Raw genomic sequence first — 17,479 nt, 5'->3', positions numbered from 1 at the left:
GTTGGGACAAGTTTTGAGAAGTCAGGGTATTTATAAAGCTTTGAAATTTGCATCACCTGGCCTTTCGTAATGATGACTGTGAACAAGCCATAGCCCTAACAAGCTAATGAAGGTCTGAGATCTTGGTAAAAGTTACCTGAGAGCTCAAATCTCTTGGGGTGCCCAAACTTTTGCATGGTGCTCCTTTTTTTCATCTAAAATCGTACAAAAAAAAATACACTATCTTGCTTCAAATGTTGAAAAGTATGTTTCATCTTTAACTCTTACTAACCAAATCTCTTACTAACTCTTGCTTCAGTTAGTCCTGACGAAGGTCTCGGCCTGAAGCGTCGACTGTACCTCTTCCTAGAGATGCTGCCTGGCCTGCTGCGTTCACCAGCAACTTTGATGTGTGTTGCTTTCATCTTTAACTTTGACTTTTGGAGATCAGTTCATCTTCTACTCACTTAACTATTCAGTAACAGATTTTGACCAGGGGTGCCCAAACTTTTGCATGCCACTGTAACACTGAATGTTCTTAAGTCTTCAGACAATATGATTCATTCTGTTGTTCTTTTAGAATTTAATTATAATCCATTACAATTTGACTTTTCTAAGCTGTCCAGCCTTATAGCAGGTATTTCAGACAAGGTAAAATCTGCAGATGCTGGAAATCAAAGTAGACACAAAACGCTGGAGGAACTTGGCAGGTTAGGCCCAAAACGTCAACTGTTTACTCTTTTCCATAGATGCTGCCTAGCCTGCTGAGTTCCTCCAGCATTCTGTGTGTATTACTATTATAACAGATATTATCAATTTCTCAGAATAAATGAAGAGAAGCAAACATAGGCATAACATAAACTTTACAGTGTACAAAGACAGGGTCTTGGATGGGTAATGGAAATGAGCTTGTTAGGAAGTTTTTAAAAATTAACACTCTGAAGAGATACTGTACTGCAGTGCCACGGTGATTAAATTGACACCATAATAACAATGTAACCTGGAAAGACAATCTAAAGGTGAGTTCAAGTCCCATTTCAGCTGTGGAATTCAAGCTCAGTTAGTACTCTGTATAAAATCGAATAATGTAGCTAGTCTCCCCATCATCCTTATGCAGATTGGTGTAAATGTGACTTCAGACTTGTGGTAACACTGAATTGCCCAAGCAAATCACTTGCCCAAGCCACTACCGTAAGACCAAACACAAGTAAGGTTTACAAGTAAGTAAGTTTTAAAATCATTTAATGTCATTTCCAGTATACAAGTGTAAAGCAGAATGAAATAATTGTTACTCTGGATCCAATGCAGCACAACAAAAGAAAACCAAAATAAGATTTAAAAAAAAACAGTTAAAAATATAGTAAATATAAATGTATAAGATCACTTACTAATATACATTGGTTATATGTTTATAAAGTAATGCTAGGCACGTGAGTGTCTGTAAACTCGTGTGTAAGATCACTCTGACAGGAAATGAAAAAGTAGTGATGAAGGGTGTGGATCAGCCTTGTTGCTGGAGGAAAGTAACTGTTTTTGAGTCTCTTGGTCCTGGCGTGGATGCCCTGTAGTCGTCTTCCTGATGAGAGTGGGACAAATAGTCCATGAGCTGGATGGTTGGGATTCTTCATAATGTTACAGGCCTTTTTCTGGCACTTTTCTGTGTATGTGTCCTTGATGGCAGGTAGGCTGGTGCCAGTGATGTGTGGGCAGGTTTGGCTACCTGTTGTAGAGCCTTCCTGTCTGCTGCTGTGCAGCTTCTGTACCATGCAGGGATGCAGTATGTTAGGATGCTCTCTACTACACATCTGTAGAAGGTCATGAGTATTGATGTGTATAGTCCAGCTCTCTTCAGCTTTCTTCAGAAAGCAGAGTTATTTTTGAGCTTTGATTGTGTAGGATGTGTTCTTGGACCATGAGAGGTTGCATGAGATGTACACTCCTAGGAGTTTGAAACTGCTGCTACAGTTTCCATTGTTGTGTCATCGATGCAAAGAGGGATGTGAGTGTTGCATGTTCTCCTGAAGTTGATAACCATGTCTTTTGTCTTGTTGACATTGAGGAAGAGATTATTTGCCTGGCACCAGGCCTCAGGCTTTTCCACCTCTCTGTAAACATCTTAGCATAATACTATTACAGCACCGGCAACCTAGGTTCATTTCCCCTACTACCTGTAAGGAGTTTGTGTGTTCTCTCTGTTACCGCTTGGGTTTCCTCCAGATGCTCTGGTTTGCTCCCACATGCTAAAGATGTACCATTTAATAGGTTAATTGGTCAAAAGGGTTTTATTGGGCAGTGTAGACTCTTGGCTGGAAGGACCTCTTGCTGTGTAACTTTATGAAGATTTCCTCAAATAAAAAACACGGGGACCTAAATTAGGAGATAAAAGCTTGACATGGTTGTATTTAGAGAATCATCCCTTACAAGCAATGTGCCTGGCTCCATTGTAATCTGAGTATGTCCAGTCACAGTGTTATTTGAATGCAGTAGGGAATAGTTCTGAGAGTCTTGCAACATTTACTTCATACTCTAATGTCTCATAGTGACACATTAATAGAGAAAAAAATAGTTCTTGATTGCAACCTACTATCCTCCCACAGTAGGTGAATCAGTGTTTCTTGTTGATCTGGAACAAGCACTGGCGTAGTTAAAGAGCATCCTCAGGATGGGGAACCTTGAAATACATCAGCAAGAATTACTTGGTAGCATCATAACTCAAGCAGGTAATTGTGTCCTGAAGGACACAGCCAATAGACTGGATCTGCAAGAGGTAGTGCTTATGTTAACATGAGGAATAAATGACTTTCACCATGTCTGCCCAAGTCAACCTGTTGGAGATGTATTTGCCCATGATGGCATTGCTAATATCCCCGATGTTTCTATGGAATAAAGTCTTGTCTTTTCACCAAGGGTATCTTCCATTATTTAATATGGCACTACAGTTGTCCTAAATCGGACTAGATCTAGCAGCTCAATAACAGGCATCCTACAGGTCTGTGGACTACTACTACATCGACTCAGGCCTAGGGGGCCAGCGTCGGGCTAATGACGATGGAAATGCATAACCCTGTGGCCCAGCATGTTCCTTACTCGTACAAGTCATGAAATCAAACATGGTGTAGTGACAAATGCGAAAGACCCGTCAGAGGGAATGTCAAACTGATGTTGCGTAACAGAACCATATACTTGGTAAACAGCATGTGTGTGAAAGGCAAGATCAGAAGCCTGATCAACCAGCAATGGTTGAAATACTAAGCTCCCTTCTTGTATTCTCATCATTAGGGAATCCTGGCCAGGAGACTGTATTCAATGTGATAAAAACATGGCTTGCAGTAGTGGATACAGCTAAGGCAATTGAGCCATGCAACGCCCAACTTGTAGAACTGATGACGTGCATTCTAGAATTAGATCTAGCTGCATGTTAAGGCAAGCTATTTGGTTTATACAAATCTGAATGGTTCTTCTCTACCGAGCTGGTGTAGGCTGGGGGTTCCTGTGAATTGTTGGAGATTTTGCACCTCAAGGAAACTTTGAGCACATCTATAATCTTTTCCTCTCTTTGGGAATAGAGTGTCTGCTTTGGGAATCTGGTGAGGTCATGTGAATGATGTGACTTGCCCAAAGTAGCTGAATGAGAATAAATAGTCCTTTTGCTGTGGATGTTGACCTTGGATATAACACCAGCATTGGTTTACTTATTTTTCAAGTGAATTTGGAAGATTGTGTGGAGGCAGCGTCATTGACATTTTTCCTGTGCTTTGAGGCTCTTACAGATGCTAGAAATCTGAAATAAAAGCAGAAGATGCTGGAAACATCAGGTAGCATCTGTGAAAAGAAAAATGGAGTTACTATTGCAGGCCCTCTTCAGCTTTAACCTAAATTTTTTTGTTTGTTTCTCTTTGCACAGGTTTTGCCTGTTTTTTTTCTCTTCCCCCAGCATCTTGTCTAGTTATTGTTCAATGATTCTGCTCTCAAACATCAGTGAAGTGATAATTTCTGACACTTGCACATCATTGTCTACTGCAGGTTTTGCCATTGATCACTCGGTTGCAAAATTCATCTGTTTTGGTGCAGACATCTTTGTATAATTATCAATGAATTCACCGTTTATGACCACCTTTACGTGGAAGAATGGGCCTGTTCTTCCATGTGAAGAAAGTCAAAAATGGGGAGTTTCGCTGATTATACGATGTTCAACTTCATTTGCAGCTCCGTATTAAAACATTGTCTGGTATGCGGCGAAAACCCCCAGGAGGATGAGACAAATAACCATTTCTGACAAATAACCATTTATACACTGGATGTATGTGTTACTGATAAGGCTAACATTTATTTCTGTTAAGAAAGTGGATGCTTATGGTAATCTGCATTCCCTTGTTATAAACCAGCTCTCTCTGTCCTTTACGTAGGAAGATATGTTTTTTTGACCCAACAGTGCAGGAAGAGGGATTTAAGGGGGAGGCGTTGATATGTCCAATCCATTTGGTTGATGTTTTTTTTGCGGGAGGATGGATTTGGGGGTTGATTTGCCTAATTCATTTTGCTTGGTTTTTGTCCGAAGGTGGGATTTGGGGGTTGATGTGCTTGTTCCGTTTTTGTTCATTTTTTTTCTAGGGAGGTGGGGTTTGGGGGTTGATGATCATACTGTCTTTCTTTTCTTTCTTGGTTTCATGGCTGTACGGAGAATTGAAGAATTTCAGAGTGGTATAGTTTGATAATAAATGAACCTTTGTACATTTCCATTTCCAAGTTAGGATGGTATGTGTAAGTGGTGTATTCCTTTGCACTTAATGTGCTGGTTTTTTTTAATGGAAGATAACTGCTTAGCAAATGCTGACAGAGAAGGCTTGGCAAAGAACTGCAATACATATTGTAACTGGTACATGTTGTGGCCTCCGTTAGTGGAGCCAGTGGATGAACATTTATTCTGGTAGATGACATGCCAATTGGGCAGGCTCTTTATTCAGATTGTGTCTTCCAGATGGTAGCAAGACTCTGGGAAATCAGGAGGTGATTCATTCACTACAGAGAACTGAACACCCAACATGATCCTGTTGATTCTGTATTTATTTGCATTGCCTGGTTAAGTTTCAGTCAATGAAGAGAGATTTGAACAAGCAAGGCCTTTCTGGAATAAATTTATTTATTGTAAATTTAAATTTAAGCCTGTATTCTCTTTAATAAATGAAAAGTGACTTCATTGAAGCACATAGAATTCTTAAAATGTCCAAAAGAATAGGCACAATAAGGTTGGATGAGGAGCCTAGTATTAGGGTCACAGTCTCAAAAGGGACTGAATTGAAGAAAAAGCTCTTCACTCAGTGAGTGTTTAATTTTTTGGAATTTTCTGCCACAGACAGATTTGGAAGTTTGATTCATGGATTATGTTCATACAGAGAAATTGAAGTTGTGAAGATAAGGCAGATAAAATGATTCCAAGGTACAACAGCCATGATCGTGTTGAATGGCAAAACAGACTTAAGGTGCTGAATAACTAGATTCATTAATTAGACCATTTTTACTGGAACTCCTTGATTTCGGGTTGGGGTTTTTGTCATGGTTTAGAGTAGACCAAAGCTTTGATGAGGCCTAACCTTGGTAGTCTAGGCAGATTTTTTAATTAAAAATTTTTCTGGATCTGGGCACCATTGATCCTGGCTTGATAAGGATGGCGTGTTTCTTAACCTCAAGAATATTATTCAACCAGTTTGTTACTACATTAGATTTTTTAAAAATCCCGAATTATTATCAGTCTTAAATTCCTCATCTGCCATGGTGGGATTTTGTTCTGGAGCCTGAATTGTTGGCCCGGGTTATTAACTAAGAAGTTAACCATTGTGCCACCTCCGTATCCTAAATATCAGTGATGGGCATTACTTGTGACACAATTAACTGCATCTTCCATCAAATTGCTGATGAGAAGTTATTTAGGTGGTATTGACTGGATAGGATTTGTCAGCTTTTAAAGCCAGTCAGTTTTTTGTTGTTGTATTAATTGAATACCAACACTGCAGTTCTTGTGGAACAGTTTGGTCAGAGATATGGCTAGTTTTGGAGGGCAGTTGTTTCACACCACAGAAGGAATTTTACTGTGAATCAAAGTGTTTTGCTTTCATTATATTCAGCCAGTTATTGCTGATCATTTCGATTAATTGAATACTTGGTTTAACAAAGTATTGATCGTGAGGTATAAAGGTACGTTAAGTGAATGAGCAAGAAGTTATCAGAGAATATAAAGTTGTAAAGTCATCTTTCTGCAGTCTTGTCAGCATCCTGTTGGAGTGCTATACACGTTGTTTTGGTCTTTGAATTTAAAGAGGTGTGTATTTGCTGCTGGATGCAAAGCAGACAATAGGTAGACACTTGGGATGAATGTGTTGATGTTTGAAGAGACTGTGAGGTTAGCTAATGCTTATTGGCCTTTCAAAGACTGAGGTGAACATCTTGAAACACAAAATTTGAGAGGGGTTGACAGGGCGGGAGTATCTAGAACTACAGAACATAATTCAGAATATGTTGTTATCCCTTTTAAGACAGATGAGGAATTTCTTTGGGATTCACTATCCCAAAGATCTGTGGTGGTGAAGTCATTGAATATATTCTGAGCAGAGATTCCCAGGTATTTGAACTACAAGGGAGTTAGAGGTATTATGGTGTCTAACTAACGTATGTAACCTAAAGCAAGGTTTGGGTTTTGCAACCAAAGTAGAGCAGGCTCAAGGGGCCGAGTAGACTACTCCTCTTGTCTCTGATCTTCCTACAGTATGATTCCGAGAAGGACTGTATACAGTTATTGCTAGGTAGTCCGAGAGCCTTCTCTGCAAGTTTGGGTGCAAGCCTCAAGATTTTCTTATATGGTACTTGGTGTGGTTCTGATCATTTTGGTTTCTGAATTTGCAAAAGTATAAACCAAAGTCATCCATTCCCTTTTGACTCAAGGGAAGTGCTAGATGAGTTGAGAGTTCAATGATTTCTCTCATTCTGTTATGATTTGTGTTTTTAGTTTATGAATCTTGTATCTGGATGGATATCAGATTGTCAGAGAATCAGAATCAGGGTCATTATTACCAGCATGTATCGTGAAATTTGTTAAGCTATATTAAGCTTAATATTGTATATGATAATGAATTGTTATAAGTAAGTAGCTGCATAAGCCATCTCAGTGGTCAGTTAATAATCAGGCATAAAGGCCAAATTATTTCCTTTTCAAAGCAAGTTTTCTGAATTAGATGGGTTTTTATGATAAAATGTTATTAATTTAAATTGCCCAAAGCTGCTGAATATATCTCCAATTCTGTAGATTGCTAGTGCAGTAATTAACAGTGACACAACAGCAATTCTAGTAAGCTTTTCTTCGTAAATGAAACTAGATATTTGAAATGCAAGTTCCTTTTGTGACATAACAGATCTCCTCAAATTCCTAATGAAATATAACGCTGGCATGTCCTCTTAGTAATTTTATCAATATGTTGGGCCCAGGATAGGTCTTCAGAGCTCTTCTGAACTGTCTTTGACGTAATTACCATTTATGATTTGAGCTTTTAAACTAAGCATAATATGTTATAAATCATTCTGCTTGGGAGTTCGAAAGCAAAATAATCAGCAAACTTAGTGGTGAATTTGCCTGACTAATATAAATTAATATAGCAAACGAATAGCGTAACCTTTTAAATTATCAAAATAACCCCAAAATTTCTGAACTGATATCTTTTATAGTTAATTCTAATCATTATAAAAAATTATTTCTTGAGGCTAATTGTATAACTTTATCCGTACATTTTCAAAAGAACAGTTGCCCAGTTTGGTCATGAAGTTGTAAAGATGGGTTTTTTTTTAAACAGTAAATAATACCATTACTCTTTTAGGATAATGATGGAATTCTTTATTGCTAAAAGAAGTTAATTGGTTCCGCAAACACGAGGAAATCTGCAGATGCTGGAAATTCAAGCAACACACATTAAAAAAAATGCTGGTGAACGCAGCAGGCCAGGCAGCATCTATAGGAAGAGGTAGAGTCGACGTTTCGGGCTGAGACCCTTCATTAGGACTAACTGATCTCTTCTTTCAGTTAGTTCTGACGAAGGGTCTCGGCCCGAAACGTCGACAGTACCTCTTCCTGGAGATGCTGCCTGGCCTGCTGCGTTCACCAGCAGTTTTTGTGTGTGTTAATTAATTGGTTTGGTGTTTTGTTTGGGGATTTTCAATTTCTTTTCAGATCCAGAATGAGTTTTAGGTGAATATATCATATAAATTTGTTCACAAATTTCAGCTATTAATGAAGAACAATGGTAAGTTTTATCAAATGTGTTTTTTAAAAAAAAATACTATTTGGTGTTTTGCCCATGTATTGTCTTAGATTTTGGCATCCTATGTGTGGTGGAATGTAAATTCACAAACATCTGCATTTAATCTTAATTTCAAATGTAATTAAGGATCATCTTATCAGGTGTACTTTTCTTGTATTTACAATATTTAAATGCTTTTGAGTTATGTAGGTTTGCCATGAATGCTTATTTGTATATGGTTGTTTGTGCATTAAATGTTAATGAACAAATTAAAGCAACTGAACATACCGATTGTATGATTCATTGATGTAAAGCAACTTTCTTGTTCTACTGCCCTTAACTCTACTGCAGTCACGTTTATAACTATTGTACCAGTGTCCACCAGTCAAATCAAGCACGGGGAGGAGGAACAGCTGCTGCCAAAAAACAGAAGGGCCAAACCCCAGGGGGAGCCCAGTTTGTAGGGCTAGAACTCTACAAACGTTTAAAAGAATTTCTGAAAAATTATTTGACAAACCTTCTTAAGGTAAGACTGATTTCGTGTAAAGCCTTACAGTTATATAAAAAAATAAATCAAGCAGATAGTTTGTAATTTTAAAAAGAACTTGATTTGTCAGATATTTACTCGTGTTCACTCTGAAGGCACCATTTTTCCACTGCTCCATAATCGCCTTCTAATTTGGAAGCACTTACTGACTAATGAAGTCTGGAGTTGTTGTTTGATTTTAATAGTTTGGAAATTGATAAAATGAACACAGTATATAGATGAAGTATAAGCCAAAGAAAAATTGTAGAAGTCTACAGTTCTGCAAATCATCTGAAGCTTATAAATGTCATTTAGAGAAGTTTAATGTAATTAAAACAAGTTAATGGTTTTATGAAAGTTAAATCATGCCTGACAAATTTACGATGGTTCCTTGAGAATATAACAAACAGAATAGTTAGAGGGGAACCTGCATATATTGCATTTTTTGGATTTTCGGAAGATATTTCATGAACTGGCCAGGAGAGGCTGGTGCACAAAAAAAAAGGGGAAAGTGTGTGAGCATGGATTGATGATCAATTGTTGCACAGAAGTCAATTGGAATAAAAGGCTCTTTTTCAGGCTGGAAAGATGTAACGCCCCAAGGATTCGTTCTCGGGGCTCAGTTATTTATGATTTATTTAATGACCTGAAGGGGGAATGGTTTAAGGAATCAATTGCCCAGAAATAAACGGGGGTGGGGGGCTGGGAAGGATGGCACGTTGCGATATTTGAACTCTAACAGGATATAGGTAAGTTGAGTGAGCAGGCATAAACTAGCCAAATACTGGTTAATGTAGACAAGTGTGGGGTTATGCGCTTCAGTAAAAGGAATCTAAAAGCAAACTATTGACTAAATAAAGATTGTAGATTACTATACTACAAAGGAGCCTAGGTGTTTTGTGCATGGATAATGGGTGACTTCAATCTACATGTAGACTGGGTGAACCAAATTGGTAAAGGTGCTGAGGAAGAGGATTTCTTGGAATGTATGCGGGATGGTTTTTTGAACCAACATGTCAAGGAACCAACTAGAGAGCAGGCTATTCTGGACTGGGTTTTGAGCAATGAGGAAGGGTTAATTAGCGATCTTGTCGTGAGAGGCCCCTTGGGTAAGAGTGACCATAATATGGTGGAATTCTTCATTAATATGGAGAGTGACATAGTTAATTCAGAAACAAAGGTTCTGAACTTAGAGAGGGGTAACTTTGAAGGTATGAGACGTGAATTAGCTAAGATAGACTGGCAAATGACACTTAAAGGATTGACGGTGGATATGCAATGGCAAGCATTTAAAGGTTGCATGGATGAACTACAACAATTGTTCATCCCAGTTTGGCAAAAGAATAAATCAAGGAAGGTAGTGCACCCGTGGCTGACAAGAGAAATTAGGGATAGTATCAATTCCAAAGAAGTAGCATACAAATTAGCCAGAGAAAGTGGCTCACCTGAGGACTGGGAGAAATTCAGAGTTCAGCAGAGGAGGACAAAGGGCTTAATTAGGAAGGGGAAAAAAGATTATGAGAGAAAACTGGCAGAGAACATAAAAACGGACTGTAAAAGCTTTTATAGATATGTAAAAAGGAAAAGACTGGTAAAGACAAATGTAGGTCCCCTGCAGACAGAAACAGGTGAATTGATTATGGGGAGCAAGGACATGGCAGACCAATTGAATAATTACTTTGGTTCTGTCTTCACTAAGGAGGACATAAATAATCTTCCAGAAATAGTAAGGGACAGAGGGTCCAGTGAGATGGAGGAACTGAGTGAAATACATGTTAGTAGGGAAGTGGTGTTAGGTAAATTGAAGGGATTGAAGGCAGATAACGCCCCAGGGCCAGATGGTCTGCATCCTAGAGTGCTTAAGGAAGTAGCCCAAGAAATAGTGGATGCATTAGTGATAATTTTTCAAAACTCGTTAGATTCTGGACTAGTTCCTGAGGATTGGAGGGTGGCTAATGTAACCCCACTTTTTAAAAAAGGAGGGTGAGAGAAACTGGGGAATTATAGACCGGTTAGCCTAACGTCGGTGGTGGGGAAACTGCTGGAGTCAGTTATCAAGGATGTGATAACAGCACATTTGGAAAGCGGTGAAATGATCGGACAAAGTCAGCATGGATTTGTGAAAGGAAAATCATGTCTGACGAATCTCATAGAATTTTTTGAGGATGTAACTAGTAGAGTGGATAGGGGAGAACCAGTGGATGTGGTATATTTGGATTTTCAAAAGGCTTTTGACAAGGTCCCACACAGGAGATTAGTGTGCAAACTTAAAGCACACTGTATTGGGGGTAAGGTATTGGTGTGGGTGGAGAATTGGTTAGCAGACAGGAAGCAAAGAGTGGGAATAAACGGGACCTTTTCAGAATGGCAGGCGGTGACTAGTGGGGTACCGCAAGGCTCAGTGTTGGGACCCCAGTTGTTTACAATATATATTAATGACTTGGATGAGGGAATTAAATGCAGCATCTCCAAGTTTGCGGATGACATGAAGCTGGGTGGCAGTGTTAGCAGTGAGGAGGATGCTAAGAGAATGCAGGGTGACTTGGATAGGTTGGGTGAGTGGGCAAACTCATGGCAGATGCAATTTAATGTGGATAAATGTGAAGTTATCCACTTTGGTGGCAAAAATAGGGAAACAGATTATTATCTGAATGGTGGCCGATTAGGAAAAGGGGAGGTGCAACGAGACCTGGGTGTCATTATACAGCAGTCATTGAAAGTGGGCATGCAGGTACAGCAGGCGGTGAAAAAGGCGAATGGTATGCTGGCATTTATAGCGAGAGGATTCGAGTACAGGAGCAGGGAGGTACTACTGCAGTTGTACAAGGCCTTGGTGAGACCACACCTGGAGTATTGTGTGCAGTTTTGGTCCCCTAATCTGAGGAAAGACATCTTTGCCATAGAGGGAGTACAAAGAAGGTTCACCAGATTGATTCCTGGGATGGCAGGACTTTCATATGAAGAAAGACTGGATGAACTGGGTTTGTACTCGTTGGAATTTAGAAGATTGAGGGGGGATCTGATTGAAACGTATAAGATCCTAAAGGGATTGGACAGGCTAGATGCAGGAAGATTGTTCCCGATGTTGGGGAAGTCCAGAACGAGGTGTCACAGTTTGAGGATAGAGGGGAAGCCTTTTAGGACCGAGATTAGGAAAAACTTCTTCACACAGAGAGTGGTGAATCTGTGGAATTCTCTGCCACAGCAAACTGTTGAGGCCAGTTCATTGGCTATGTTTAAGAGGGAGTTAGATATGGCCCTTGTGGCTACAGGGGTCAGGGGGTATGGAGGGAAGGCTGGGGCGGGGTTCTGAGTTGGATGATCAGCCATGATCATAATAAATGGCGGTGCAGGCTCGAAGGGCCGAATGGCCTACTCCTGCACCTATTTTCTATGTTTCTATATCACAAAAGTTAGCAAATAGGTTCAACAAGGTAGGAAGACATTTGTGAAGTCTTCCATAAATGTGCAGTGGAGAATAGATTGGCTGGCTGCATCACAGCCTGGTATGGAAACACCAATGCCCTTGAATAGAAAATCCTACAGAAAGTAATGGATATGGCCTTGTCCATCTTGGGTAAAGCCCTCCTACATGTAACACTGTTGCAGGAAAGCAGCCTCCATCATCAGAGACCCCCACTACCCAGGATGTGCTCCAGTCATAGTCATACTTTATTGATCCAGGGGGAAATTGGTTTTCGTTACAGTTGCACCATAAATAATTAAATAGTAATAAAACCATAAATAGTTAAATAGTAATATGTAAATTATGCCAGGAAATAAGTCCAGGACCAGCCTATTGGCTCAGGGTGTCTGACCGTCCAAGGGAGGAGTTGTAAAGTTTGATGGCCACAGGCAGGAATGACTTCCTATGACGCTCTGTGTTGCATCTCGGTGGAATGAGTTTGGCTGAATGTACTCCTGTGCCCAACCAGTCATTATGTAGTGGATGGAAGACATTATCCAAGATGGCATGCAACTTGGACAGCATCCTCTTTTCAGACACCGCCATCAGAGAGTCCAGTTCCATCCCCACAACATCACTGGCCTTGCAAATGAGTTTGTTGATTCTGTTGGTGTCTGCTACCCTCAGCCTGCTGCCCCAGCACACAACAGCAAACATGATCGCACTGGCCACCACAGACTCGTAGAGCGTCCTCAGCATCGTCCGGCAGATGTTAAAGGACCTCAGTCTCCTCAGGAAATAGAGACGGCTCTGACCCTTCTTGTAGACAGCCTCAGTGTTCTTTGACCAGTCCAGTTTATTGTCAATTCGTATTCCCAGGTATTTGTAATCCTCTACTATGTCCACACTGACCCCCTGGATGGAAACGGGTCACCAGTACCTTAGCTCTCCTCAGGTCTACCAGCAGCTCCTTAGTCTTCTTCACATTAAGCTGCAGATAATTCTGCTCACACCATGTGACAAAGACTCTGTGTAGTAGTTGAAGTCCGAGGTGTAAATGGTGAAGAAGAAGGGAGACAAGACAGTCCCCTGTGGAGCCCCAGTGCTGCTGATCACTCTGTCAGACTCAGAGTGTTGCAAGCACACGTACTGTGGTCTGCCAGTAAGTAATTGAGAGTCCGTGACACCAGGAAAGCATCCACCTGCATCGCTGTCAGCTTCTCCCCCAGCAGAGCACGGTGGATGGTGTTGAACGCACTGGAGAAGTCAAGAAACATGACCCTCACAGTGCTCGCTGGCTTGTGCAGGTGGGCATAGACACGGTTCAGCAGGTAGACAATGGCATCCTCAACTCCTAGTCGGGGCTGGTAGGCGAACTGGAGGGAATCTAAGTGTGGCCTGACCATAGGTCGGAGCAGCTCCAGAACAAGTCTCTCCAGGGTCTTCATGATGTGGGAGGTCAATGCCACTGGACTGTAGTCATTGAAGTTGCTGGGGCGTGGCATCTTCGGCACAGGGACGAGGCAGGACGTCTTCCCATTGCTGCCATCAGGAAGAAGGTACAGGAGACTCACACCATCAGCTTCAGGAACAAGTATTAGCTGTCAGCCATGAGACTGTCACAACCAACAGAATTACCTTCAAGGACTCTTCATCCCATGTTCTTGATATTTATTGCTTATTTGTTTATTCCATTATTTATTTTTGTATTTGCAGAGTTTGTTGTCTTTTGCATACTGGTTGAACGCCCAAGTTGATGCAGTCTTTCATTGATTCTGTTATGGTTAATATTCTATAAAGTTATTGAGTATGTTCACAAGAAAATGAATCTCACGAGTGTATATGGTGACATATATACTTTGCTGATAAATTTACATTAAACTTTGAGGTGGATTCCACTTAAATTCATAGTGCCATGCTGTACAAAAGCAGGCCCTTTGGCCCGCTGCTCCTTGCCCTCTTTGGCCCCCTGTCTAAGCAGGTCCCATAGTTCTACCTGCTGGAATTTTATGTTCTTGTATATCAAAAGGCCTGTGTTAAGTGCTATTTTAGGAAATGGATACTCATTGCTCTTTGTACTTTTCTTGGGCAATATAGAACACACAATCAAAAAAAATTGAACAAATGATAAATGCTTTAAATCTGAAACAAGAACAGAGAATACCACAAGAGCCAAGCAGGTCAGACAGGTTCTATGGAAAAAGAAGCAGTTAACATTTTAAGTCTTCCTTCAAAGACCCTTAACTGGGAAAGGTAGAAATATGTGGCAGAGATGTTAAAGGGAAGGATGGCTAGGACATAGGGAATATCTGTGGTAGTGTGAGGCCTGATCAGATGTGTTAATGGGAGCAGTTAGATGGTTGTGTTTGTGTTACTAATTGCTGGCTGTGAGACATTAATAAATGTGATTAGAGATAATGATTCTTTATTTATGACATAGTTCTGCACACTTCCTTGGCAATATCAATTGGCTATTGAATTGTCAAATTTGCTTTTGTTCCTAAAAACATTGTCTTTTGGTCACTGTACCTACCTCATTAGTTGCAGGAGAAGTTATATCTCAGTTATTTGGTTGCCTGGATAATGATTATTTTAAATCTAAATATTTTAATACTTGACAAACGAAAGGTTCTCCAGTTGACTTTGATGGATTTAGGTGTTGGGGTTCCTTGACAGGATGGATGATTCTCTTATGGGAGAAACTAGAAATAGGGATCAATTTTAAGAACAAAAGATGAGACAAACCTTTTTTGGGGAGGTTTGAGACCTTTTGGAATCCACTTCCTCAATGTGTGGTGGAAACAAGAGTTTTGACATTAAGGCAGAGGTGGGTTAGTTCTTGATAAGAGAGTGCAGAGTGACTGTAGATGAATAAAGCGCAGATTCGAGGTTGCATTCACATCAGCTTTGACTTTATTTAATGATTAAGCAAATTTGAGATGCCGATTAGCCTATTCTTACCGTTACTTTATAGGCTCTTATTTATGCATATTATTAAGTGATTGTTGTGACCTTTTAGTGAAAAAGTAATTTATTCAGGCTGAAAACTTTATTAGTAATTAGCTGACAATAAGATGACTCATGAGTTGTTTGTAGGAAGTAGCAGCTCAGTATGATATAAATTGTAAAATTGAATCGTATTTGCTAACTGTTAAATTGCATTCTTCCCATGCTCCTCTACCTGTCTAATTGTCAATTACAAAAGGGAATAATTTTTACATTTTCCTCCCCTAGGATGGTGAAGATTTGATGGATGAAAGTGTTTTGAAATTTTATACCCAGCAGTGGGAAGATTACAGGTTTTCTAGTAAAGTATTGAATGGAATCTGTGCCTACCTCAATCGACATTGGGTCCGCCGTGAATGTGATGAAGGACGTAAAGGAATTTATGAAATATATTCAGTAAGAAACAAACAATTTTATTTGTTTTACATTGTTCAGTTTAGTTAACATGTATTAAATTCTCTGTCAATGCATGCTTTGCACGCGAAAGAATATAGTAAATTTAAAATGATAAGTACAGCAACATTCTCTTGTATTGCCTCTAAGAACTGGTTATTCTTGAACATTGTGTGACAATTTACTTTGCTCTTGCAACTCCACCCCACATATTTTCAGAATTGAAGAAATGCTTTGCACGAACCCTTATCTCAACCATTGTAATGTGTACAAGTTCTATTGCATATCAAGAAGCACGGATTTGTAATGCACTAAAGTTTGATTTAGTTGTGGAGTTATACAGCTCTGAAAGAGGCCTTTCAGCTCACTATCCATGCTGAACATCAAGTACCCACGTATACTAATCCCATTTACTAGCATTTAATATATAGGTTTCTCTGCATTGGCTATTCAAATGCTCAACCAGATAATTATCAAATGTTCTGATAATATAGCATTTGCAACCTGTCAGGCAGTTTGTTCCAGATCCCAACTATCTGTGATGAAGTTATTCCATAGATCCCTCTAAAGTTCACCTTTTACCATAAACCCATGTCCTCTAGTTTTAGATAATTTTGCTATAGGAAAAAGTTTTTATAATGCATACACACCTCTCTTAATTATGTATGCCTGTGTCAGGTACTTCTCCCTCCTATCCCGATCCTCCTTTGCTTCCAGTAAAACAAGGCCAGCCTATCCAGTCTCTCCTCATATTTAAAATGCTTCATCTGTGCATGTTTTGTATACTCCCTAGCATATTTACGTCCTATATGAGGAATTGTAATTTGTGGCCTAACCTATGTTTTATAAAGTTATAATGCTCCTGCTCGGGTATTCTGAACCCTGACTAATGATGGCAGGAATTGTGCATTGGAATCAGATTGCTGACTCATGTCATGAAATTTGTTGTTTTGTGGCAGCAGTACAGTGAAAGACATGAAAAATTACAACATGTTACAATAAATAAATAGTGCAAAAGAGAAGTAGTGAGGTAGTGTTTATGAACTATTTAGAAACCTGATGGGAGAGGGAAGAAGCTGCCCCTAAAACATTGAGTGTGGGTCTTCAGGATCCTGTTGCTCCCTGACGCTTGTAATGAGAAGAGGGCATGTCTGGGATGGTGAGAGTCTTTAATGATTGATGCTGTTTCTTGGGGTGCTGCCTCTTGAAGATCTCCTTGTAGATAGGGAGGCTCATGTCCATGATGAAGCCGGCTGAGCGTACAACCCTCTGCAGTCTCCTTTGATCCTGTGCATTGGAACCTGCAAACCGGGTGGTGATGATGCAACCAGTCTGAATGCTGTCTATGTCATATGCCAAATCTCCTCAAACACCAAATGAAGTGTAGGCACTAGTGTGCCTTCTTCCTGATTGCATTAATATGCAGGATAGGTCCTCTGAGATGTTGATGCCCAGGAATTTGAAGCTCACTCTTACTACTGTTGACCCATCTATTGAGGATTGGTATGTGTTCTCCTGACATCCCCTTACTGAAATCCACGATTAATTCCTTAGTCTTGCTGATATCAAGTGCAAGGTTGTTGTTGCAACACTACTCAACTAGCTGACCCATCTTGCTCCTGTATGCCGCCTTGTTGCCATCATAGTTTATGCCAATAACAGTGGTGTTATCATCAAATTTATAACTGTGTTTGAGCTGTGCCTAACCACACAGTCATGAAGGTAGAGAGAATAGAGCAGTACACTGAGCACAGATCACTAGATGTGCCTGTGAGGAGGAGATGTTACTACCAATCCGCATTGACTTTGGTCCTCCGATGAGGACATCAAGAATCCAATTGCAGAGAGGGGGACAGGTTTTTTGATAAACACTGAAGGGATGATGGT

General features: G+C 40.0%; 1 protein-coding gene across 1 annotated transcript in view; it reads left to right on the top strand.

The window, feature by feature from the left end:
• Positions 1-17,479, top strand: part of LOC134344356 (cullin-1) — a 128,827-nt gene that overhangs the window by 32,583 nt on the left and 78,765 nt on the right. Inside the window, exons 3-4 of the mRNA XM_063044004.1 lie at positions 8,613-8,787; positions 15,428-15,595. Of these exons, the coding sequence (XP_062900074.1) occupies positions 8,613-8,787; positions 15,428-15,595 (343 nt within the window). The remainder of the gene's footprint in view (positions 1-8,612; positions 8,788-15,427; positions 15,596-17,479) is intronic.

The sequence above is a fragment of the Mobula hypostoma genome, chromosome 3 (genome assembly GCF_963921235.1).
Source record: "Mobula hypostoma chromosome 3, sMobHyp1.1, whole genome shotgun sequence".
NCBI lineage: Eukaryota > Metazoa > Chordata > Chondrichthyes > Myliobatiformes > Myliobatidae > Mobula > Mobula hypostoma.
This window is presented reverse-complemented; position numbering and strand designations above follow the sequence as displayed.